Source organism: Cyprinus carpio, chromosome B21 (genome assembly GCF_018340385.1).
Source record: "Cyprinus carpio isolate SPL01 chromosome B21, ASM1834038v1, whole genome shotgun sequence".
Taxonomy (NCBI): domain Eukaryota; kingdom Metazoa; phylum Chordata; class Actinopteri; order Cypriniformes; family Cyprinidae; genus Cyprinus; species Cyprinus carpio.
Window position 1 is genome coordinate 17,962,217 of NC_056617.1, and position 25,169 is coordinate 17,987,385.

General features: G+C 38.2%; 1 protein-coding gene and 1 long non-coding RNA gene across 4 annotated transcripts in view; one reads left to right on the top strand and one right to left on the bottom strand.

Moving 5' to 3' along the window:
- LOC109061413 (AMME syndrome candidate gene 1 protein-like) overlaps positions 1 to 18,689 on the bottom strand; it is a 30,403-nt gene extending 11,714 nt beyond the window's left edge. For both annotated transcript variants that reach the window (XM_042748248.1, XM_042748247.1), the window contains exons 1-3: positions 18,098 to 18,689; positions 5,553 to 5,663; positions 2,463 to 2,577 (exon numbers count right to left, since the gene is read on the bottom strand). In XM_042748248.1, the coding sequence (XP_042604182.1) occupies positions 2,463 to 2,577; positions 5,553 to 5,663; positions 18,098 to 18,543 (672 nt within the window). In that variant the 5' untranslated portion in view covers positions 18,544 to 18,689. The remainder of the gene's footprint in view (positions 1 to 2,462; positions 2,578 to 5,552; positions 5,664 to 18,097) is intronic.
- A 720-nt stretch (positions 18,690 to 19,409) lies between these two features.
- LOC109055750 lies at positions 19,410 to 24,776 on the top strand. Of its 2 annotated transcripts, none has more exons than XR_002012011.2 (6): positions 19,410 to 19,546; positions 20,599 to 20,638; positions 22,897 to 23,438; positions 23,739 to 24,358; positions 24,496 to 24,561; positions 24,643 to 24,776. It is a non-coding gene; the product is annotated as an uncharacterized LOC109055750 (long non-coding RNA). The 2 variants fall into 2 exon arrangements; XR_006157669.1 differs by having other exon boundaries at positions 23,766 to 24,358.
- The last annotated feature ends 393 nt before the right edge of the window (positions 24,777 to 25,169 follow it).

A 25,169-nucleotide genomic window follows, 5' to 3' on the forward strand; every position in this document is an offset into this window, starting at 1 on the left:
TTACTTTTTAATAACAATTAGCTTTTTGTTGTGTGACTAAAATCATGAAGTATCATACCATTCTGATTATTAGAAAAATGTAAATTAAATACACTGCTCAAAAAAATTAAAACACTGTAAAAACACATCAGATCTCAATGGGGGAAAAATATCATGCTGGATATATATACTGATATGGACTGAGTAATGTGTTAGGAACGAAAGGATGCCACATCGTTTGATGGAAATGAAAATGATCAACCTACAGAGGGGCTGAATTCAAAGACACCCCAAAAATCAAAGTGAAAAAATGATGCAGCAGGCTAGTCATTTCACTGCAGCAACTTAAAATGGTACTCAGTAGTTTATATGGCCCCAAAATGCTTGTATGCATGCCTGACAATCTCTCTAATGAGACGACGGATGGTGTCCTGGGGTATTTCCTCCCAGATCTGGACCAGGGCATCACTGAGCTCCTGGACAGTCTGAGGTGCAACATTATGGACTGAAACATAATGTCCCAGAGTTGCTCTATTGGATTTAGGTCAGGCGAGCGTGGGGGCCATTAAATGGTATCAATTCTTAATCCTCCAGGAACTGCCTGCATACTCTCACCACATGAGGCCAGGCATTGTCGTGCACCGCGAGGAACCCAGGACCCACTGCACCAGAGTAGGGTCAGAAAATGGGTCCAAGGATTCCGATACCTAATGGCAGTCAGGGTGCCATTGTCTAGCCTGTAGAGGTTCCCTCCATGGATATGCCTCCCCAGACCAACACTGAGTCACCACCAAACTCATGCTGAACAATGTTACAGGCAGCATAACATTCTCCAAGGCTTCTCCAGACCCTTTCACGCCTGTCACATGTGCTCAGGGTGAACCTGCTCTCATCTGTAAAAAGGACAGGCCGCCAGTGGCGGACATGCCAATTCTGGTGTTCAATGGCAAATGCCAGTCGATCTCCACATAGAGGACACCTTCTACAGCCCTATCCAGCTCTCTTAGAGTAACTGCCTGTCTCCTGGAATCTCCTCCATGCTCTTGAGACTGTGCTGGGAGACACCGCAAACCTACTGGCAATGGCACATATTTATGTGTGATTCTGGAGCTGAAACTGATTAACAACCCCCTCTGCTACTTAACTGACCAGATCAATATCCCAGGAGTTTAACTGACTTGATGCTATACTCTGATTAAAAAGAGTTCCTTTAATTGTTTTGAGCATTGTATGTTTTTTCATCACTAACAACCAAAGACTACCAGAGGGTTAAAAGTATGTGCATTGTTTTCCTAAATCCATGCCTGTGCCCATCATTGCTGCTTGCAGTTATATTTTCATTTATGAATCTTTAAATCAGCATAACATTGGTAAGTGTCACACTTGTTCAACTAAGCAGCTTTTATTTAATTTAATAGTACTTTTTATTTAATTAAAAAATAAATTAAATCTATCAGTTATTGGTATAAGGCCTGAAATTCTAGGGCTGGGTGATATGGCACTCTCGATTTCATTTTTTTTTTTTTTTTTACATTTATCTAGTCAACTTAAAAACGTAATTACAACATTATTTACTTAACACTTTCTTGATTAACCATCTAGTTAAAGAAAGTTCTACATGCAGCACATGGTGCAAATGTAACGAAGAAAAGATTCATGCAATATGAAGGCACATATTGTTCAAACTTGTCAAACATATGTTCAGAAATAATATCTAAGAATAAAAAAAAAGCCTTAAAGTCAATACAATTAAATTTCAAAAGACTAAAAGTTAAACACCAGTAGACTATTATTAAATATTTTGTATAAACAAAGTAACAGAAGTTTCAACCTGTTACCATCATGCAAACATGAAATATCAGACATACAGTAGTAGTTATTTACAGTTTTTTTATTATTATTATTATTCCACTGTGCTGCTTTTCATTGTTTTTCTTCTATGTAAAAATGTGCCTGATGGAAGCGTTTGACCGTTGCACTCGCATCTCGTGCACCATCATGAGGTTGGATCATTCTTTTCTCTTAACTGTTATCATTAACCTATTATCAACGTGTCTAATTCTACTGTTTTGTAATAGTTCTATTCAAAATCACGATTCTTTGTTTTACGAAAAATAACATCATGGCAAAACATTAAATTCAAATGAATCGATAATATCAGAAAAATCACCCAGCCCTGTGAAATTCCATGTTAGGGTTAACGCTAAATATTTTTTCTAGTGGCCTGGTCAGGTTAGCGGTTCAGACTTCCCATTTCAAATGGGGGTCTCTATTGGCCCACACAAGACTGACCCTGAATGTTTAAACTGACAACGCCTAAAACTCATGCAAATAATTCAGTGAACAGACACCTATTTACCTCTTCAGGGAACAGTGATTTAGTGGTAAGTGGTATTTATAACTAAAAGGTGTGCAGCTAAAAAAAAAAAAACTTTAGTGTACAGAGCGTTTGTAACAGATGGTAAAAGCTTCTGCGCTCTTACCTCCCAGTCTAGATAATCACCAACATCCTCAAAGTTTGTGAGCAGAGACACTGAGCAGAAGAGGCGCGGCAGCTCGTCCCTCGTCATGGGGGGAAAGCGACTGTCTTTAAGGGCACTGTGAAGACGACATGAAGGCACAAGCTTTAGGACAAAGCCATACCATGAGTACAATGTGAAACCATGATTAACATTCAATGAAACAACAGAGGTATAAATCTAGCAGCCTGATACAATTAAAAATTTTTAATGAACAAGTATTTATGAGTATGAATAGGTACTGGTCAGAATGACTAGTTTACTACAACACTAGTGAAGCTGACTAGTGAGTGCATCTATATTCGTTGACACAAAAGACGAGGTGATGATGTCTCAGAAAGAGAAAACCCATCACCAAAGAAAGATCAACAGTGAGAGAAGGAAGAAGGAAGTAGGGTTCCTTAGGCAAACTTTGTCAGGTAGAGTCTCTGAGTCGGCCGCCAAGCACGTTCTATAAATAGCCTGAATTAGCGCTGGGCGATAAACAAAGTCATATCAAGATCAAGATAAACATTTATGTGGATAACGATAATAAGCTCTGGACATTTTAACTCAATAAGTGTATGGGTTAATCTAACATCCTATCACACAGCAGAAACAAACAGTTCTTTCAGTGTCTTAATAATGACAGCATATTTTACTCAAATTCCAAGGATTGATTTAAAAAAAAAAAATTATAAAAAAAATGAAATAGTTGTGAAAAATCATTAATTTATTATTATTATTACTACTAATACTATTTCTATTATACACATATATTACATTTATTATTACTACATATATATTATTTATTTATTAACGTTTAAATTTACAACAAAATAACGATTGCAATATAAACAATTATCATAAATTATTCATATCATTACAAGATTCAGCTTTTTGGTTGCCAGATTTAATGTGATCTTTCATGTCTGTGGGTTGATCATCAATCTTGGAATGGCCCTCCGTAATTGACTGAAGATTAATATCATTAATAATGACAAGTCTGATTCAACACTTGCATATTTCAAGATTAGTGACTGATTCTGGGTTTACAAAATTACATATTTGTGCCTTTACGCTGATTAAAGCTTCACTATTTCTCCATCAGTGTGTGCACAGAACATGACAAAGCGCTAAATGTAAAACAATCCACAGCAGAGTTTTTCCGTTTTTGTAGACTGTTTGGTAAGCTGTTGGCACATTTAGGCATATTCAGGAAATAGGCATGCAGGATATAAAAACAAAACATTCCCTCATGAATGACTGACCAAAAATATCCAACAGGGCTTGTAAAAATATGGGGAAACAATTCTAAGAATTTGAAAACTGACTTGAACATGGAATTGCACTTATTGGCCTCATTTGCAACTGTAATTATCATGCATTTTTGTGATCGGACCAAATAAGACCACATTAAAGTCATCCTAAATAAAAATATCTAAATACTATCCGGATGTTAATGCTAGGTGATGAAAACATGCATGAGCTTGTGCAGGACTTGTTATAATACTTAGTTCTGATTGGCCAATCGATGGCCTTATGGAGTTTATTTTGTAAATTATTTTTATTATACATAGAGAATTTCAACATTTTATTTGCATGCACCAAAATAACTTTGATTGTATGGATTAAAAAGTTTATGGCAGCAGCACCCGTGATGCTTAATTCTAGCCACAACAATGCATTACTATACTCATAACTTTACTCATTGCCACCTCTGACACCAGACTGATTCACAAACCCAATGTGGAAGCCTGGAGGTTAACAACAATGTTATTGGTTATATAAGCTGCTTCTAAGTTAACGAGAGGATGGGAATTTGGCAGCGAATGCTGGCCTGAACCGAGCCAAGACCCAAGCATCTGTTCTGGTGTCTCCGCTCCTGCTGAGGGAAGAATGTGGCTGTAGTTCCAGAGATGGATGACTAGCTTGGAAGCAAGGTCAAGCAACTGCCTGAGAAAGAGACGTCTAAGATGTTCTTTACAGGCAATGCATGTACAAGTGTTAAAGTGCACAGACAACTTCAAACAGGGCTGACTCCTTCCTGAAAAGTGAAAACTGGGGGCAGTCGAGTACAGACTGCAATTTTACTGAAATTACAAAAAAGCAAAAGACAACCCAATGGCATTCTGGATGCGAGATGCACAATTGTTTTAAATTTAAATTAAATTAAAATTTATGCGTTTAACAGACCCTTTTATCCAAAGCGACTTACAGTGCATTCAGCTTATCAATTTTTACCTATCATGTGTTCCCGGGGAATCGAACCCCCAACCTTGCGCTTGTTAACGTAATGCTCTACCACTTGAGCTACAGGAACACTTTAAATAGTTAAATGTTTTAAATAGAGTTTACCATCAAAGCAATGTCAAGATTAACGCCTTGACTTGAAAACTTTAAAGTAGACTCAAACCTCTTTTTAGTTGTGATAGTGGCTCAGTCCACAATAAAAACAAATGTATTGTTATTATTATTATTACTCCAGTCAGTAGAGACGGACTGCGACTAATGTTGAGCACAGAAAAAAAAAATATCACACTGAATATCTGTTGCATGTTAAATTTAGGATTAAAATTCTAACTAATCAAAAGAAAAGAAAATGCCTGATTTAATGTGGTTTATGCTATTCAAACTTATCCGAGTCACACTGGTAACTCAAATTCAGATTTGGGCCACCTTTGCCTGCAGTCTGAATACACTGTGGTGCTTTCAAAACAGATTTAAAAAATAAAATTTCAGTGGTGTGAGTTTGAGGTGGGACAATGTGTTAACTGAATAATAGAAAGGGGGATGGTGGAAAAAGTTTAGGAAACCTGTTTAGATACACTAATTATTATTATTATTAATATTATTTTATTATGTATTTATCTTGCAATTTCATTTGGTGCCACTAGAGGCACAGTTTAAAAAAACACTACTTTTAAAGATTTTTTCTAGAAAAGTGAAATCAAGATGTAGTAACGTGTTAAAACAGGAAATCCTCTTATTTTGGTAATAAATATTGTCATAATATCATATTAGAAGACACATTAGAGAGAGAAAAGCAGAATTTCAAAGAGGGATGTGGCATACCTGGTAAGGGTGTACTCCCTGAGTCCTGAGTGCAGGTTCATGGCAGAAAATGTACCTATACAACCCCTTAACCGCTTGTCCCGGCCGATTTTCCAAGTGACAAACAGTGGGCTGTTGGAAAAGAAAAGAATATCTATTAGAAAGCAGTTATAATGCACATATAGTTCAAGTTATGAAAGCAAAAATATCCCTGTAAAGGTTTTTGCAGGGCTTCAGACTAACTATTTTTACTAGGAGCACTGTAGCCCCTGACTAAAAATTTAACTGTATTACTGACCAATGCTTTGATAATAAGTAGACTTAACTCATAGAGATTACAAACAATGCGCAGTATTCTTTGAATTTCAGAGAGATGTCACAAATAAATAAATAAATATATATATATATATATATATATATATATATATATATAAATAAAATATGATAAAATGACTATTGTTTAATATTAATAAGTGCAGTTATAATATTACATGTTCATTTCTTGTTTATTTCATGCTTATACACATTTGACAGTAAAGCACTAAGATTGAGTTGGAAAGCTTACAAAATGTATTTTGTTAACAACAGTAATGTGCAAAATCTAATTTTTATGTAGAAAAGATATATATTGTACTCTTATTAAATTTACCATTATTCTTCTATAGTCTTATATGAAACTGACCAACAACTTCAGTGATTATGTGCGATTTAGTCGCAAACGAAAGCTTGTTTCAAAGCATTCTGACGTTTTTTTTACTTCATAAACAAACAAAAAAAAAAAAAAGTGAAACTGACAAAATCTGATTTCTTGATTTCATATTTTATAATAGTGATTAAATAATTGTTATTGTATCATTTCAAAATATAAAGGAAAATGTATAAATTAATGAATAATAAGCCAATAAGTGCCAAACGCTTTTGTTTCATTTGCTGTTTGATGTTTCTCATATGCGACAGAAATGGCAGTGCGAGTTGAACAACACAGTGGCCGCGCACAAAATTTACTCACACTGGCAGACAAAAATTGGTGCAGTCTGGAGCCCTGTTTTTGTATTTTATATTTATTAGATATGATATAATTAAGTTCTCACAAAACGTAATTACACAAGCAAGAGTGCAGTTTTCCTAAGTAGAAGCATGTGAGTGCACTTGCAACTGTGACGCTGATTTTATACAACAGTTTACCAAACAAGTAGCTCATATTGAGTGAGTTACAGTTTAGGCACAATATTGTGTGTGTGTGTGTTTGTTTTGCCAACGAAAATAGTTTCAAACAAAATGAAGCACAGCATTTGTGCATCTCAAGGAAACACTTTGGTGTTTTGTTGCTAAATGAATTTGTTTTTGAACGAATCGAGTGAGCCAATGATTCAGTGATCCATTCGTAAAGACATGGGGCTGCATCCAAAGATGCATACTTGTCACATTCTTGTGAAAATTTCTAATTCATTGTTTGACCAAAAAGAGCATCATAAATCACATTTTCGCACTTCCAGTTATTATGTGTGCTGAAAAAAAAAAATGGAAGCGGCAAAAGAGAAAGCATAAGAGCTTGAGGTAAGCAGTTTTATGTTTTAGAGCCATGTTGCGTTGATTTCATGTAAGCATGGATCGTAGCAGCAAACACACTGTGCAATGATCACGCTGTATCACAGGCTCTCTTTGGTTGCAAGACCGTAACAACAGCCGTCTTTGAATCTCTCTCACCGTATGACATAAGAGCACCGATCAGGAGCCACGATTGTTTCACGATGCCAATATTTCATCTGGGACAGCAGAAAATCATGCAGTGTTTCAGACTTAACAAGCACAAACTATGAATGTCTCAAGAGATAAATACTGAAACTAATGAGACGAGATATTTCTATCAAAGTTCCTGTGCACGGTGTTAACAACAAATTACTTGAATAGGCTGAAACTTACTGAAAGAAAAAAAAAAAGTTTGGCTCATGTAGTGTATGGCTTAATTAAAATTTATGTGCTCACATACCACTTTTCTTCAGTTTAAATTCAAATGATTCCATGGCCAGAATGTAACATTTGGCTGCTAACCAATTATTTTGTAAACAAAGCTTTGTACTTCAAGTCAAGTCAAGTCACTTTTATTGTCACATCACCACAGCACATGTGCCTTGGTGAGTGAAAGTCATGGGAGCGTGCTCCAGAAATTGCAGAAACAATTTACATATAACCATACAGACTTCATCAGATTACAATGTGCAATATGCACATACATAAAGTCAGTACACACAGTGTACTATTAGACATACTTACAGTTAGCATTACACATTATACACTATACACAGTATGTACACATTCTACATTATGTAGACATATATATGCATTAAGATAAGCTGCAACAGATTATACATGAACTGGATACACAAAATGTCATGGATGTGCATTGGATGGTAGATTATTGTATTAAATGCAGTGTGTATGTATAGTCCAGTGTTGAACTGTTGAAGTTAAAGTGCAGTGTGTGGCATACCATATTGTGGGAGTATGCTGTAGGGTGTATTATTTTTGACTGTTCATTAGTCTGAAAGCGTGAGGGAAAAAGCTATCCCTCAGTCGGCTAGTGCGGGATTGGATGCTGCGGAGACGTCTTCCTGAGGGCAGCAGAGAGAGCAGTCTGTGGGACGGATGGCTGGAGTCATTGATGATCCTCCGGGATTTCCTTATACACCACCTGGTGTAGATGTCCTGGAGGGAGGGAAGCTCACCTCCAACAATGTGGCGGGCAGTTTGCACAACCCTTTGCAGAGCTTTGCAGTTGCCAGCTGTGCTGTTTCCAAACCAGACAGTGATGCAGCCCGTCAGGATGCTCTCCACAGTGCAGGTGTAGAATGATCTGAGGATGCTGGGGCTCATTCCAAACCTCCTCAGCCGTCTCAGGAAGAAGAAGCATTGAGGTGCCTTCTTCAGCACTGCATCAGTGTGTGTAGACCAGGTGAGATCCTCACTGATATTAACGCCAAGGAACTTAAAGCTGTTTACCCGCTCCACAGGTGTCTTGTCAATGGTGATGGGTGTGTTCTCTGCTCCGTCTCCTGAAATCCACCACCAGCTCCTTGGTCTTGTCAATGTTGAGTGAGAGGTGGTTCTCCTGACACCATTTAGTCAGGGTGCTCACCTCCTCTCTGTAGGCCGTCTCATCATTGTGGGAGATCAGGCCTATCACCGTTGTGTCATCAGCAAATTTGATGATGACGTTGGAGCTGTGTGTGGCTGTACAGTCATGTGTGTACAGGGAGTACAGGAGCGGGCTGAGGACACAGCCCTGAGGAGCACCATTGTTGAGGGTCAGCGGGGATGAAGTGTTGTTGCCCATTCTGACCACCTGACTTCTGCCTGTCAGGAAGTCCAGGATCCAGCTACACAGAGATCTGTTTATTCCCAGAGTCTGAAGCTTCGCAACAAGTGTGGCAGGCACTATGGTGTTAAATGGGGAGCTGTAGTCCACAAACAGTATTCTCAAATAGGTGTTCTTATTTTCCAGGTGAAAGAGAGCAGTGTGTAGGGTGAAAGCAATAGCATTGTCTGTAGAACGGTTGCTGCGATATGCAAATTGTAGCAGATCCAGTGAGTCAGGCAGCACAGAGCAGATGTAGTCTCTGATGGATTTTAGTTCACTGGCGTATTATGATTAACGTGAAAAAACATTGTTATGTGCAAAAATGTGTTTTTCCATCCCACTGCCAGTGGTACCGTATGTGACTTATGCTAACAGGCTCGCCAGTTTCCATCCGTCACGATCTGTCCTCTATTGTCTGACTGACTTCAACCATCTCTCTACTGTTATCTGTTGAACTCAACCAACCCTGAGACGTCACAGGTTATAGTACTGCAAGAGAGCGGTAACTGATTCTAATTCACTCTTCTTAAGGAAACATTTTTATGCTAAAGCATTCTGTTTGTTTTCCTTTCTCTTGCTTTGGTATGAAATATTAAGTGTAGGGTGTTGGCACAGGCATTTTTCTCTAACTTGTCCATCTTCTGCACATTTACAATCTATCGCAGGGGTGCCTAACCCTGCTCCTGGCGATCGACTGTCCTGCAAAGTTCAGCTCCAACCCTAATCAAACACACCTGAAGCAACTAATTAAGGTCTTCAGGCTCACTTAAAAATTAAAGGCAGGTGTGTTTGATTAGGGTTGAAGCTAAACAATGCAGGACAGTCGATCGCCAGGAGCAGGGTTGGGCACCCCTGATCTATCTTATTTATAATGGTTCCTATCCTAGTAAGACTTCCAATCTTACCTTTAACATTAAAGTGGAGTTAATGAGAAAAAGGTTTAACCATATATGGCCTGTGGTCGCTGTCAATATTTAACTACTCCCATGACTGAAAATTTAGGCCACTGTTAAAGAACCAGTTGAATACCAGTTGATCACGACGGAAATTTAAGGACTAAGCCCTTTGGCCAGGAACAAACTGGCAACAGTCTTTTAGTGTGCTGGAAAAATCAGGTTAAAGATTAAACTCATTAAGTGCATTTACATGCACACAAATACGCAAACTACTACTAAAATCTGTTTTTACCCATTTAGCATATAAAAAAAGAAACCACTCGAAATCTCTGAAAAATCAAAGAATAGCAGCATGAATCCCTAAAATGATTCCCTTGGATGGAAAGAGGAGGTTTGTTGCATAAACACAATCCCACCTAACCATCTGCCATCCACACTTGGATTTTCAGTCACATTTGCCAGCATCAGGCATTCTCTCCTGACCTTTAAATCCAGGGACAGTGACACATCATACAGATAAAAAGATGAGGTTGCATCAAAGCGGCTCTGAGCAACACTTTTTCCTGGACATCCCAAGTATTTATTCTGAATCAGTGTGCAAAAAAGTATTAAATTAGAAGTATTGGTGACATGCAAAACAAGAATAACATCAAAACGATTTTTTTTTTTTTTGAGTTTGCCATCTATAAGTGTGTTTTATTGCAATATAAAGGGTTTTATTTGTAGTTGTGTACAAGTGGGTGAGTCCATGACAATAAAAAAAGTCCAGTGCTTTCTACAAATGTAATTGCAGAATTGTTGCTTGTGCACTGTACAAAATGCTGCTGCTATTAGTTATAACAACTGCAAAATAGACAAAAATTATAACAACTTAACTAAGATAACTAATAAATAAGTCAAGCCATGAACACTAAGTTAAAACAATCACATTCATATTGCGAACATTTCTCTGACTGTTTACAGTGTAACACACTCCCATAATTCGTGCAAAGTACCATGGAGCGTAGAAACAAAAGGTGGATAGCAATTGAATTCCTATAGTAAACATTTCAAAAGCTCTCACCCTGACCATTTCAGAGTGTCAAATTCCACCCTCTGACCTTTGACCACTAGTTAGGGGCCAAGTACTGAAGGTGCGAAGCAAAGAATATAGATATACAATGATGGTTCACTCCTATACTTACAGTGCTACACATACTTAAGCACACATGAAGTGTGTGGTGTTTTCAGCATCAGCCGTCTCATCATCCCATCAGGACTTCATCTTCAGAGCTGCCCTGAGAGCATTTTAACATTTAATTTAAATTAAACCATCTGAAACAGAAACTCTGACACTGTCAAACTAACTCTGACTGACATTAGCAGGCACGAAAATAAAGCAACTTGTTTTTTGGGATAATAACTTTTGGAACCCTAAGGGCTAAAATTAAAATTTTAATTCTAAGAATACAAAGAATGGACTTGCACACTCATGGAGACTGGTCTTGTCAGGCTACATTGAAAGGATAAACTCAGAGAAGGATGTGAAGACTCATCTTTGTAAAAACTAAACCATCTGAGTACATGATAAACAGCAACCAATGCACAAATACAAAATCAAATAAAAATTGATAATGTCACAAACAAGTGTCATAAGTAGTGCTCAACCGATATATCGCCAGGGCCGATATATCGGCCGATATTTGACATTTTCCACAAATCGGCATCAGCCGTTAAGTTTTTCTGCTTGGCCGATGTGTTAAGGGGTGGGACTTTCATTTTGACGGCACTTAGAACAGCAGTGACTAAGCACACAGTGCTCACATTCTCCCTGTTGTTTACTGTTGTTGTTAACAATTCTGTCTAATACGGATAAAAGTCTGTCTAATAATCCGATAGAATGGTTAAACAAAGGAATTAATGTATACAGAACGTATTATAACGATTGCTTTTATATTATTAGTAACAGAGAGGCAAACATTATAATACTTTCTTGTTTGCCGTCAGCACTAAGCAAATACACATTTATATAATTAAAACAAATCTTTAAATGACTAATGAACATTTAATTTCACAAAACTTGCAAACTTAGTCGGATCCAGCTTTGAGATCTTGTGAAGTGTGCATTTTTCTCCTGCATTATCATGTGTTCTCTGTGTGACGGTCGGTCTGCGTGACTTCAATGCTTTAAACTATGCTGTACTTTATGGATTTGCCCACTGTCATATTCATGTCATTTTCTCTGTGTGCTGTATGTAAAATGAGTGTTATCCTCGCTTTATTGGAAAAATATGATTCCCAATGCACACAAACTTCCCAGAATACTGAGTGCCCTGTTGGTTACAGTTTACTTTTTTAATTATATTTTTATTAAATATTTATTTATTTGGGAAAAATACTTTGTCATCTAAAGGATAAGTACATTTATTTAAAAAAAATTTTTTTTTAATCCATTGTCAAATTATTTCAAATTTCTTAAATATTAATAATAAAAATATATTGGCTTTATATCGGCTATCGGCCCCCTTCTTTCCAAGATATCGGCATCAGCTGTCAAAAAAACAATATCGGTCGACCACTAGTCATAAGTTAATAAAACATTTATTTCATATTATTACTGACATTATAGATTTATATTCTCTCAAGTCTGCATTTGATGCATCCTTGATATTAGGGCTGTCACTAACGATTATTTTGGTAATCGAGTAATCAGACGATTATTCTGACGATTAATCGAGTAATCATAATTACAATTAATTTTTTTGTGGTACTAACAATAGACCCCAGACAACAATAGCCTTTAAAATTACTTAAAATACATGTATAATAGCAATGAGGTAATAATTAGTTTGAAAAGTATCAAAAGCAAGTTATCATTTGATTCTATTGAACAAAACTATTAAAATACATAATGTATTAAACTATAGAGCTAATATACACTACGCATACATTATAACAAATGACTGCAGAGGGTGCCAATGGCCTGACGATTGTTTTTACACAGAAGTATAAATAAGCCTTTAATCTTTAATATTTGGCCATTTCTTTATGACAGAAATGCTACAGCCACTGTCACTTCTTGAATATGTGGACACTAGGGCTGCACGATATATCGTTTCAGCATCAATATCACGATGTGCGCATCCGCGATAGTCACATCGCAGGATGTGCGATGTTTAGTACACTGATTATTATTTATTCTGATTGTTTTCTTTGCTCACACACAGACACCATGTCTACACCAGACGCGACAGCTGTTGTGTCATGCCGCAACATCTAGTCGCGACAAAGCGACCATTACAGATAATTTGAACTTTGTGTCAGTACGTCATAAACAAGGCATCAGTTGACCGTTGGGGATTTGTCGTGACATGCTGAGCTGCATCCACTGTAGACAGCATCACTGATTATATGAGTTCTATTTTGTCGCACCTCTCACGCCCGTTGTAGACATCGTAAAGGCCAATTTATACTTCTGCGTCAAGTGTACGCCGTAGTGTACGTCGTAGGCTACGCACGTAGGCTACGCCGTCGTGAGCATTTATACTTCTGCGTATGTCTGTTTTGCTCTGCAGTTACACCGCCGAAACGCTAGTTGACGCGAGCGACGTTGGAGGAAATCTCCCTCCACGAATTCGCTGCCATCTGGCAGTCTTTGTAATCTCCCGAAGAGGAGTCATACAGATGGCTGCATTTCCTCACTTCTTCAATTAATCGCTCGGTCACTTGGTCCATTTCCATGTTGGCTCTTCACTGAATTTCGGAATTTAAAAATGGCGGGCGGTCCAGAGTGCAGAAGATCATTCCGGAAATGCGTAGGAGGAAACTACCAAGCCGACCAATCACAGATCTTGCAGTCCGCGTCGTCACGCCGCGTAGATACATTTTTGAGGAGGTGCGCGTCAGGGTACGGCGAAGGGTACGACGTATGGTACACGTCAATGCGTATGCTACGCCGTACCTACTACGCGCACCCGACGCAGAAGTATAAATTGGCCTTAAGAGCCACTCAGATGCACGTGAGCACTGAATTCCGTTCACTTTCTTGTCTATTTGTCAAAATGCATGTATCTGCAAGTATCCTTGTAAACACAGTTGCTTATGTCTTAGGTGAAAGTAAACAACTGAGAAAGAAAATGGATGTGTAACAGTAGGGATGGGCGATATATCGCATGTGATTGTCACACACATTTCGTCAGTAAATCTGGTTCCCTGATTACCGCTAAATCGCCATCACCTGCTTTCAAATGGAGCGGCATTTAATAGACAGAGCCGTAGTTCACTGACAAGCTACGCAATATCACGTTCATTATCGAAGGCGATTCATCTGCGATAATGAACGCGATATTGCGCAGCTTGTCAGTGATCTACGGCTCTGTCTATTAAATGCCGCTTTATAAGGGATGCACTGAAATGAAAATTCTTGGCCGAAGCCGAACAAAATGAAACACTGGTTAGAGGGCTGAATACCGAACACGGTTTTTGCATTTTTTACTGTACAAATAAATGCAGCCTTGCTGAGCAGAAAAGACTTCTTTTAAAACATTAGTAAATATTACAGATCCTAGTCTGAACACTATGTGTGAATGCTATAATAAATGTATTAATAGAGCTGTTGTAATTATAATTATCCTTATTAATGTCTTTTTTATTTTATTTTACAAAACAACAGTAAAATTAAAATAATAACATTTATTAATGTTGATGGAGTTCTTGCTTTTTCTCAGCTTTCACTTTGGCAGAAACCCGCCGGAAGACCTCAGTGCTTCTTTTTGTTGACAACAGCAGATTAATAAATTATTCTCATTACGAATTTGGGAACCTGTTTGTTGCTGGTATCACATTGTCACATGCCTTCATAAAATTCAATTCATAAAATGTTACCAAGCAACTGGCGAATAACACTAATTCAGCTCAGATTTTCCTCACGCTTTGGACATTGAACCCTGGCTAATGAGCCGCTGTTTGAATACATGCAATTTGTTCGTTTATTAGAAAAAAACAACGTACTGTAGTTTATTTAATTGTTTAAGGGCATTTCGCGATTTCAGTCATCATACACCCTTCCTCTTCTCATCGAAGACATGCACTGCTAAACCATCTCTCGCTGTTGGTGCTTGTAATGATTTTTGCATTTTCTCAGAAAGTTTTAAACGCTTTCACACTGCCGACATGTTTGTTGCATTAGTGCACGCCTCTATTTGATCACATCACGTCATTGTTTGGTAAAATGTATTCGGTCTTTACGCTTTTCGGCCGAACACCGAAAGAGCTTTTGTTGCTATTTTTGGCCAAATAATTTCAGTTGCCGAACATTCGGTGCATCCCTAGTCCTCTTTACTTTCATTCTTGAGTACTGGAATTAAACTTTGACGGTGGATGACGACGTAAGTAAGAGAAGGCAAGGATGCAGGATCGCTTAAGAAAGCATATTGAGAAAAAACCTATCAAATATTCTTACTTTAATCCTTAGCATGTTATATCTCATATTTAAGATAAACTAACAGCCATTTCAACTAAAAAATGAAGGATGACCTCAATATAAAAGACAAATAAAGTTTTGATCTGCAAATTCTATCACAGTGATTCAAAATTGTCCTTTGACAAAAATTTGTCCTTTTTTTTTAGGACTTTAGAATAACTTTTATTTATACACCATTAACAAACATCATAATGCATAACAGATCATAAATTAGTATTTATTCAATTAGCTACAAATATGAAATGTGCTTATACATTTTTAATGATTAATTTACTGAGCATTACAATGATTAACAGATTAAAATGTTATTAAACTTTCAATTAATTTATGATCATACACTTTATGAAAAATATTTCTAACTGACGTCATAGCTGATTAACAGCTTACTAATAATTGTACATTTGAATGTATTACAAATTGCATTAAACTGGTTGTTTAAATGGATTAAAATTATTTATAGCCTAATTACGTAATGTGCTTTTTCAATATTATTGTTATATACATACAAGTATTTTCTTTCTCTCTTTTTTCATATTGCTGCATGATGAAAAGAATATCCTCTGTTTACAGTATACTGTAAGTGTTGAGGCAATAAAGCAACATTTGCACCCAAATTACTATAGAATATAAATATTCTTAACTAATCATCCTTTACCTAAACTTAGTTACACTAGCTGAACGTTAAATCATTTAGGTTTACAAACACAATTTCATATTTATAATGTATATTAACTAGTGACCTGTAAGGCATTATACAATGTAAAATATGTTAATTGTGTAATGTTCAATAAGCATATTATCTCATACCTGTAGCAATTTGAATATATATATTAACTATCTGTTAAGCATTATGTGTTTGTTAATAAATTACCAATGATGTAAATATAAAGTGCTACTTTTTTTATATACTTCTCTTTTAATCTATAGGAAGTGATATTGTTTGTACGTCGAAATGCATATCTTTTGTCATCAAAAATATTTTTATGATTTGTAAAACATGTTGAATAAAAGTGTCTGCTAAATTAATAGATGTGAAACCATGAATGTTATTCACATTTGTGAAAACAAACAAAAAAGGCATATTATAGAACATGGCAGTGATCCATAAAATGGCCAACACCACTGTGTTAACAAAACAACATCATATTTTTGTACACATTGCCTAAATATATGTATATGTATGTGTATGGGTCAAAGACAAAAAAATGTTTAAGCATAAAAAAAAGTGTAATACTGCTTTAAACAGCTGTAGAAATGCAAAAAGTTTTCTGTTTTATTTAGTTGCAATTTTGTTTTTGTTTTTCTGAGCAAAAAATAAATATCATACATTTTCCCCTGATTTACAGAAGACACCCAGTAAAATGTCATTCAGTGTAACAATCTTGTCAGGCATATTTACAACAAAAATCAATTTATGACATATTAAAAGACTAATTACTTTCACCCCAAATACTAACGAGTTGTAATTTTACATGTTTAACATTTGCCACTATCCTAGGTTTTGCCCATTTGTCAGTAAGAATTTTTTACTCGTTTAAAACACAATAAAATTTAGTACGCTCCATTATTCTTTTAGATATTTTAATATGTACTCGTCAGAATAAGGGTGTTGTTTGAATTTTTGCATAAATATTGTGTTACACTGAATGACAATGTAACATTATTTCAACCAAATGTTGACATTTTATTCTCCAAAAACTTGAAACCTTAAAAGTAGACATTTTACTAACATTTAATGTGCTTTCTATGGACACAAAATCACTTTTGTACATTTCTTTTGATGCGGACATCTTAACGTCTTTGACCCGTATGTGTGTGTGTGTGCGCGCGCGCACAGTCCAAATAGAGACAGTGTTACTATAAGCAGAGGGAGAACAGCAGTGAAGACATTCATTCAGTTTGTAGCTCGACGAACCCTGACTAACCGGATAAGATCAAGATCCCTTTAACGCTCTTATAACCCAGCACTCAAACTGTGGCTCGAGAAAATCGCTGTTTGTCCGAACAAATACATAATCATTTACAACACACCAGTTATCATTGAAAAGGCTTACCTGAAAATGTCCTAGATAACAAAGATGCAGTGTTTGGCGAGAATATTAAACCGTGGTATTTTTAACACTTAACAAGTAAATATTCTGTCGTGTCCCGAGATCACCTTTATATTGACGCGTGACTGCAAATTACATGAACAGATCTGTAAACGCTTTCGGATTAAAACATATCTGTGGGAAAAGTAAACAACTCTTGGGCTTTGTTAGCTTACTAGCTCACTTCGGCTAACCATTGAAAGCAGCTTCAAATTGAATCAACGATAAATATCACTCGGTGTTTTTGTAAAATCTAACTAAATGGGAAAAAAAAGAGAGAGCTTAATAGGAAAAGAGTTACATATTCGGCGAATGGGAATCGTGTTTGTTGGCTAGCGTTGGTTAGCATGTTAGCTTGCAGAGAAGCTTGAATAAAGAAGAGCAGGCTAACACCCATTTAATCTTTCAGAGAGAAAAAACACACCGCAGATTTACCCAATTAACGAGCGCATTAATGATGGATTATTTGTACTCTCAAGTCTTCGAAATCATACATTTAAAAAACTTTTAAGCCCACTTTTTTTTTTATCGAAAATGTATACCGTCTACGCTAATCCAGCCATTAATAAATTAATATATACAATTATATTTGAGAGTATGTCTTGATTAACAACATTTAGTTCATTAAACATTTTGAGTTTGGAAATATGAAGGTAACTAGCTCTTTAACGTCCAAACCTCACGGTTCGAGCACAACGAACAGGAAACACACCGTCTGTTGTTGTAGCAAAGCGGGTCAAAATAGCCATCTTGCTACTTACTAGGGGTCGTTTGTAAACCTGGGTGTTCGAGGAGGCTGGTATCCGTAAAGATGGCAATAAAGCACGTCGAAGCAAAAGCAACACATCTCCGCCGAAACGACCATCTTCCTGGCTCCGGAGCCGGGGCTGAGGGTCGGGGAGAGGCCGGTGGAGTTGTAGCCTCCTGGAGTTGGGGAGAGAGCATTGGTGTTGTTGCTGCCGCTGCCGCTGCTACTGCTACCCCCCGGACCCCCCAGGCCGTTCAGCCGATTCACGTTCCCGGCCACAACAGTCGACGACGACCCGATCCCCAATTCCGATCCACAATGTCCTGTCCCGGCTACTCCGCTGCCCGCCCCGCCGGGACCCCCACCCCCGGGGGATCCCGACAACTTCTGCTTCTTCACCCCGCAGCACCCTGCCGCCATCTTCGAACAATCTGCACCAACACACCGCTTCCGACCCATCACCGTCACCGCGGGAAGGGCGGGCCGAAACGCAGACCACACGTAGAAATCCCACTGCGTCAGCACGTACGACGGACAATGCTCCACCTTCCCTCGCTTTGACGGACGTAATAACCGAGAGGAGCTTACGTTATATCTCTCCGAGGGGAGAGACTGCAATGTCACCCGATATTTTTTTTCCTTCGAAAAGACGTAGCGTACGCTGCAGCCTTACGTAATGTTCTTAGGGAGACGAATTAAAGGCTTCGACGGACCCGATGCGTGTTTGCTAGAGTCACAGCCCCTCCTCGGGACGCGCTGTGCCAAGTGCAACGATGCACGCAGGATACTGTCAAAGCATGCACGCGTCCATCCATACATGAAAAAACAGTCAAATATATGGCCTGTAGAGTCAGGTCTCCCTCTGAGGGAGTGGGGACCTCGAGTACGCAGGACCCATACACGCCTCACCCGAGAAGCGACGCAGTCAGAGCGGCTTTCAGTCGATGCGGTTCGGCTGCGTGCGTGATAGCACCATAGCCACACGACCTGCTTTAATGCAAGCCCGCCGCGTAAACCGAGCCCAAAAGTTTTCCTTCGACGGATCGGAGCGCTGTCATCCGATTATTTGGGTGCATTTTCGGTCGGCATAATAGCATGGCCTCCGTCAGATGCTGAGTGTTGCGCGCGCGGCTGCTAACATTAGCTCGGTTGCGGTGGAGAAAATATCCTATGCGATCATCTGAAGCGCTCGGAATAGTATTCTCTACTTTCACGCCGGAGTCCAGAGCCCAGGACGTAGTTTACGACAGATTCCTGCGCGTCAGACGCATTTCTCCCTATTCACGAACTACGCTATCGCGGCGTCGTTTCTCCGCCGAGGGACGCAGACATCCCGCATTTGTTATTCGCATAAATCCGTTTATGCACTCGTCCTCCTCGGTTCAAGTCTTCGACCTGATGGAGAAAGAATGGAGCTGTTAGAAAGCACCGTCACCCAGCATCTCGTCTGTGACCGAACAGCGTAGGTTCTAGTCACCGAACAAGCCGAAGTGATGTCTAGAGTCTGCACTCATGCTTTTTTTTTTTATTTCCAAACTCACCAGACAATAGGAATGTCCTCACCCTGCTAAACGCGTACACCCACGGCAGTGGAATCCCTGGAAATATTAGGGGATTTTAAAATGAGGGAGGGCTATTTTTCCAGAAAAATATTGGGAGTTAATACCACTTCAAAATGTCTTTATAGTTTCTAGAACATTTTTTGACCTTGAACCTCAAAAGCATTTTTACATTTTAAATTAAATCCTTAGCAATGCATATTACTAATCAAAAAATTAAGTTTTGGTAGGCTATGTTTACGGTAGGAAATTTACAAAATATCTTTATGGAACATGATTTTTACTTAATATCCTAATGATTTTCGGCATAAAAGAAAAACTGATAATTTTGACCCATACAATGTACTGTTGGTTATTGCACAAACATACCTGTGCTTCATAAGAAATGTATGCAAAATGTATGCAAAAATGTGTAATAGTTGCACAGACTGTAAAATCAGAGAACAGACAGCCATGCATTTCTCCAGAAACCTATGATCTTTGTTTTCTTAAATAAATAATAATAATAAAGTAAATAATAAAAATAAAGAAAGAAAATAAGCAAATACTTGATATGAAAAAAATATATTTTCTCACTAAATATGATCAAGATTTATCTAGATAGTCCTAATACTTAGCTATTCTCAAAGTGTTGAAAATAAAGAAAATATTGGATACATGCATGTTTCAAAAAATATAAGATATTGCTGTTTATGTAAAGTACAGTTTATAACTTCGTAACACATTATGCGTTATATTAAATAGTTCATAAACATCCAAAAGGAATAGCCATGAATTTATGAATACTGAAATCTTGAACTATTTGAATGTATAAAACTAATAATCTGTTAAGTATTATAATGTATGTTTAGAAATCATGTGTATTGTTTGTGGGTAAAATGTAATATGTAACTACAACAATTATGGTATTTAGACTGTATTAACCTCTGCATTTAAACTGTGGGCTTTCACACAGGCTCTGTTTTGCAGGAGAAGAGCTGGCCTCAAAATTAAAGGTGAATGACACTCACAAAACATCAGCAGTGTCACTCATACTTCATCAAATAAGTAACAAGCAGTTACTGAAATACATAATCAGTTTTGACAGTAGCCTACATGCATTATGTTGCTAGGGGAGTTGTACAGTGATAAACAGATGTGTTCAGTGAAGCTATATAACTGTATTTAAAATTATTAAAATATATTCAAAGATGTATTAGTACTTAATGCATTAAGTTAAAAGATGTTTAATTTACAACGTAAGAGGCAGAATTGTGCCATCTGGTGGGGAAAAATTCAAAGTCAAACGTAATATCATTGTTTAACCACTAGAAGGCTCTAGGTCCCTCATACAGCGATATGAAGCTTACAGTAGCCTAATAGTTTTTGAGATAATTACCAGATTTTACCTCTCACTATTAAGCTGTATGACATATCGGATAAATCGCCATCTTTGCTGTATTATGTCCCATAAATAGAATTTAACTCTAAAAAAGTTTAAAACATGGGGAAAATACTCCAAAACAATAGGCTGGATTTGGAATCTTGAAATACCTATCCAAACAAAAAATTAGTAGAGTAAAGAGAAAATATAGTTCTTAAACTTTTGCATATAGGCATAATAGTTTGCAGGGCTTGTAAAAAATGTTTTATCAGAAGTGTTTTACTTTGTTGGTTAAGAACAAATATGTGGAAGCATCCACTCTTTTTTCCAACAGTTGCTGCCTGCATTATTCCAGTAAGCACTGACAGACTGTATAACAATATCAAAAACATATTCAGAATTATTATTATTTTGTGAAAATAAAAACGGACCTAAGCGAACAACAGCCTTTAAAATGACATGAAATTCACTAAAAACAATGAGGCAACAATGATTGGTTAATTAATAATAATCATATGGTTTCATTGATACATAATGTAATACAAAATAAACAATTATGTAAATTACATATTATTACAATTGCCTGTAAAGGACGCCAAAGGCCTGGTAATTTACACTTGCAAGATGATTAAATCCTTGTTTAATATTCTCCAAACATTTAATTCAAATATGTAATTATTAGCCGCTGGAGGGCGCGTATTCAAAGCAAACAAAGAAACAAAGGCGTAGTTTGATGACACTGTGAATGAGTGTGGAATCATGGGAGTTCTCATCTTCATTAGGGGAAGTCGTGGCCTAATGGTTAGATAGTTTGACTCCTAACCCTAAGGTTGTGGGTTCGAGTCTCGGGCCGGCAATACCACGACTGAGGTGCCCTTGAGCAAGGCACCGAACTCCCAACTGCTCCCCGGGCGCCGCAGCAATAATGGCTGCACACTGCTCCGGGTGTGTGTTCACGGTGTGTGTGTGATCACTGCTGTGTGTGTGCACTTGGATGGTTAAAATCAAAACAACAAATCCTAATAATGGTCCAGTTGGCTGTATGTCATGTCACACTTATCCCCACAGCCGATGCAATCCGACATTCGGACAGAAATCATGTTCATGGATGAGCTAATGATATATTAACGTAGTAGAATGAAGCAGGGCAAGGCCGCTGAACGAGTGTGATACACGGCTTGAAAGCAGTGGAGCTTTTATTATGCCACAGTCGACCGCTTCCACTCTTTCCGGTCGTGTGTATGTGGGGGAAAGAAGCAGTGCTGTTTTATCATACTACATACATTTGAAAGTTCTATTATAATGCTACTCTGTGCAGTCGTCAACAATCTATTAAAACGCACAACATATTAAAGCGTCTTTGTTGTTTCCATGTTTTCTTCAAAACAAAGCCGGAAATCGAGGGGCTTAATACTTCAATGCCACACTACACAAACGACACGTTCCACTACACAAAATAAAATATCTCACTTCACTGCATTTAATCGTTCTTCCAAACATTTGGGATAATGTAAGTACACAAGTCAGCAAATTACATAACACTATTCTAGTAGTTTTTGGATATTTTAATAAAAAAAAATCTTACATATTGTGCCTTTAATCTTGGCCCACTTTTTTGCGATAGAAATGCTACAGCCTCTGTAGTAAAACTGCTTAATTTTCTTTTGTGTGATTTCTAAATGCTTGGGACTATAAAATCAATCAGACAACTGTATTAATAAAATCATAGTCATAGGAGGTAAATGTCTTTTGTTGTTGTTGTTAAAACTGCATTTTATTACACTGACTGCTCTTAATTTACTTATGTTTTTTTAAACTAACAATAACTGTTTATTTTAAAAATGCACTCCATTCTTCAGTGACTTATATATTCTGCTTCATTTAATGCAGGGTCAATGCTGAAATCTGTAACAAAAGAGGATGAAGCGGTACCATCAAGCACTGGAGGGGGCACTACAATATAATTCTGCTTAGGGCACCTATTTGGCCAGCAGCGGCCCTGTTGTGACGCCACAGAGCACAGTCGAATAGTTTTGGATGTTAGAAAGCACGGTAAAGCCGTGAAATTCCGTGAAACATTTTGTGGGTTTGCAGTAACATTAGTGGTCTAAGACGAGAGTTGTTAGTGGTTTTCAGAGTGATGAGACAGCGAATTTCTCAAGTTATTCCGGTGAATGATGGCGAGGTGTACAATCAATCACCATCATAGTATACCCCCAACACCCAGCACCATCACAGTGGAGAAACATCCTCATCCGCGAGATGAACCCCCTGTCGGTGTGAAGACGCCCAGAGGAGTGTGTAGGAGGAAAAAGAGCTTCTGGAGCCTGCCCACTTTCCTCAGAGCAGCCAGAAAACACTTCAAGATGACCTGCTCTGGTCAGACTGAGGTGCAGCTCACTGAGTCACCATCACCAGCCAGCACCCCGATGGTAAATAATATAACTGTGAGAAAAAAACAAAAACATTTTAAACCTTTACATGAGTAGCCATTAATTGCGTAATTAATTTTAACGTGAATAAATACTGTCCCTTAGGATGATTTTCAAAAATTAAATATTTAAAAATATATATTGATAGTATTTTTTGTATAATAGCTTCAAGCTTTATTAAAATGTAGTTTCCAATGCGTCATGGAATATCTGGTTATTGTAAGTGCATTTCACTCACTATTTTCATTTAAAACATCTCAAATGAACTTTAACTGCAGATTACAAATGTTTTTTCAACAGACAAACCATTAACTGTCCATCTTCTAGGCTGATCATCCAAGCCCCCTACCTGTGGAGATCACCCTTGATGCAGGTGATAAGGGATTATAAAGCTGCTGGACTGGCAGGACTCGGGACAACTGTCATGGTCCTCGAGTGTCCGTCGGCCTGCAAGAACTTAGTTCATTTCTTGGAAGGCCACGGAGGCAGGCTCGATAAAGGTATAGTGGCGCATCATGCAGCAGGCGGCCCACATGCCGCATGTTCCATAGTGACATAAAGTTGGAAAACTTAATTGTAAGCAAGGACACCCTTCAGGTCAGATTGATTGACTTTGGGAGCGGAGAGCTCCTGAGAAAGTCTGCCTACACAACATTGTATGGTATCTATTATTCCTCAAAGCTGACAGAGAAAAGAGTTTGGTAATGCAAATTTGCATACGAGATGAAATCTCTTTCCTCCAAGCACCGTGGACTACTACCCTCCTGAGTATAGAGTCAAGGGCAAGTACCATGTGAAGTCTGCAGTGACGTGGTCTCTTGGGGTCATCTTGTTGACGATGCTGTGTAGCCGTTTTCCAACTGGTGAGGACCTACACAAGACCGAACTAAACCTTTGGTCAGAGCCTGGATTGTCAAAAGGTGAGCTCTTCATCACAAGGAAAGAAATCTGAATAATATCATATAAATGTTCTTCCAGATCAGATCTCACAGCTGAATAGTGCAGATAGAAAGACTTCAGATCATAATCAGATAATGCTTTCTGTGTTTCTGCACAGACTGCAGCCCCTTGATCTGTAGCCTCCTGCAGCATAAACCTAAGCAGCGGCTCGGTCTGGTTTCAGGTACTGAGCCTAAGATCAGCCACATATGCTTTTGTAATGTAATGTTTTTAGGCTAATGTTTTGTTTGGTGTGTTGTCTCAGGTCTCCATAAAAGTCGTGGAGAAAAGGAGCTCCAGCCCCAGACATTTCCCCAGTGTCCTGTCAGCATTGCGTCTTGCGGGCTAAAACTTTCTATCCCTCCATGAAACCTCTGCGTCTTGCGAGGCCAGCAGCAGTACTTGCGTCTGGCGGTACTGCTCACTTGAGGATGTGTATGTCACTGTCCCATTACTGCCTCCACAACATGACTTCATCACTCCAAGAGGTCCCTGTCTCATCTGCACTGCTCACAAGAGGTTCCTGCCATGGCCAGCTTAAAGGCATGTAATCAGCGCTCCACTGCCCTGGTTCCTCAGCGGTTCCTCTCATGTTGCTCCAGAACTTCCTGTAGTGGCTTCTTGATCTCTCAAAAGCTTGTTCTGGACAACGAGGTCCCTGCAGAGTCAGCTGGGTCCCAGAGGATCTAGTAATGACCACTCAGAGAGGTTCATGCCTCGGTCCAGTCTTAGATGTTCTTGTCATGGCTGTTCCAGAAGTTTCTGTTATGGCTGCATCTCATGGCTGTCCCA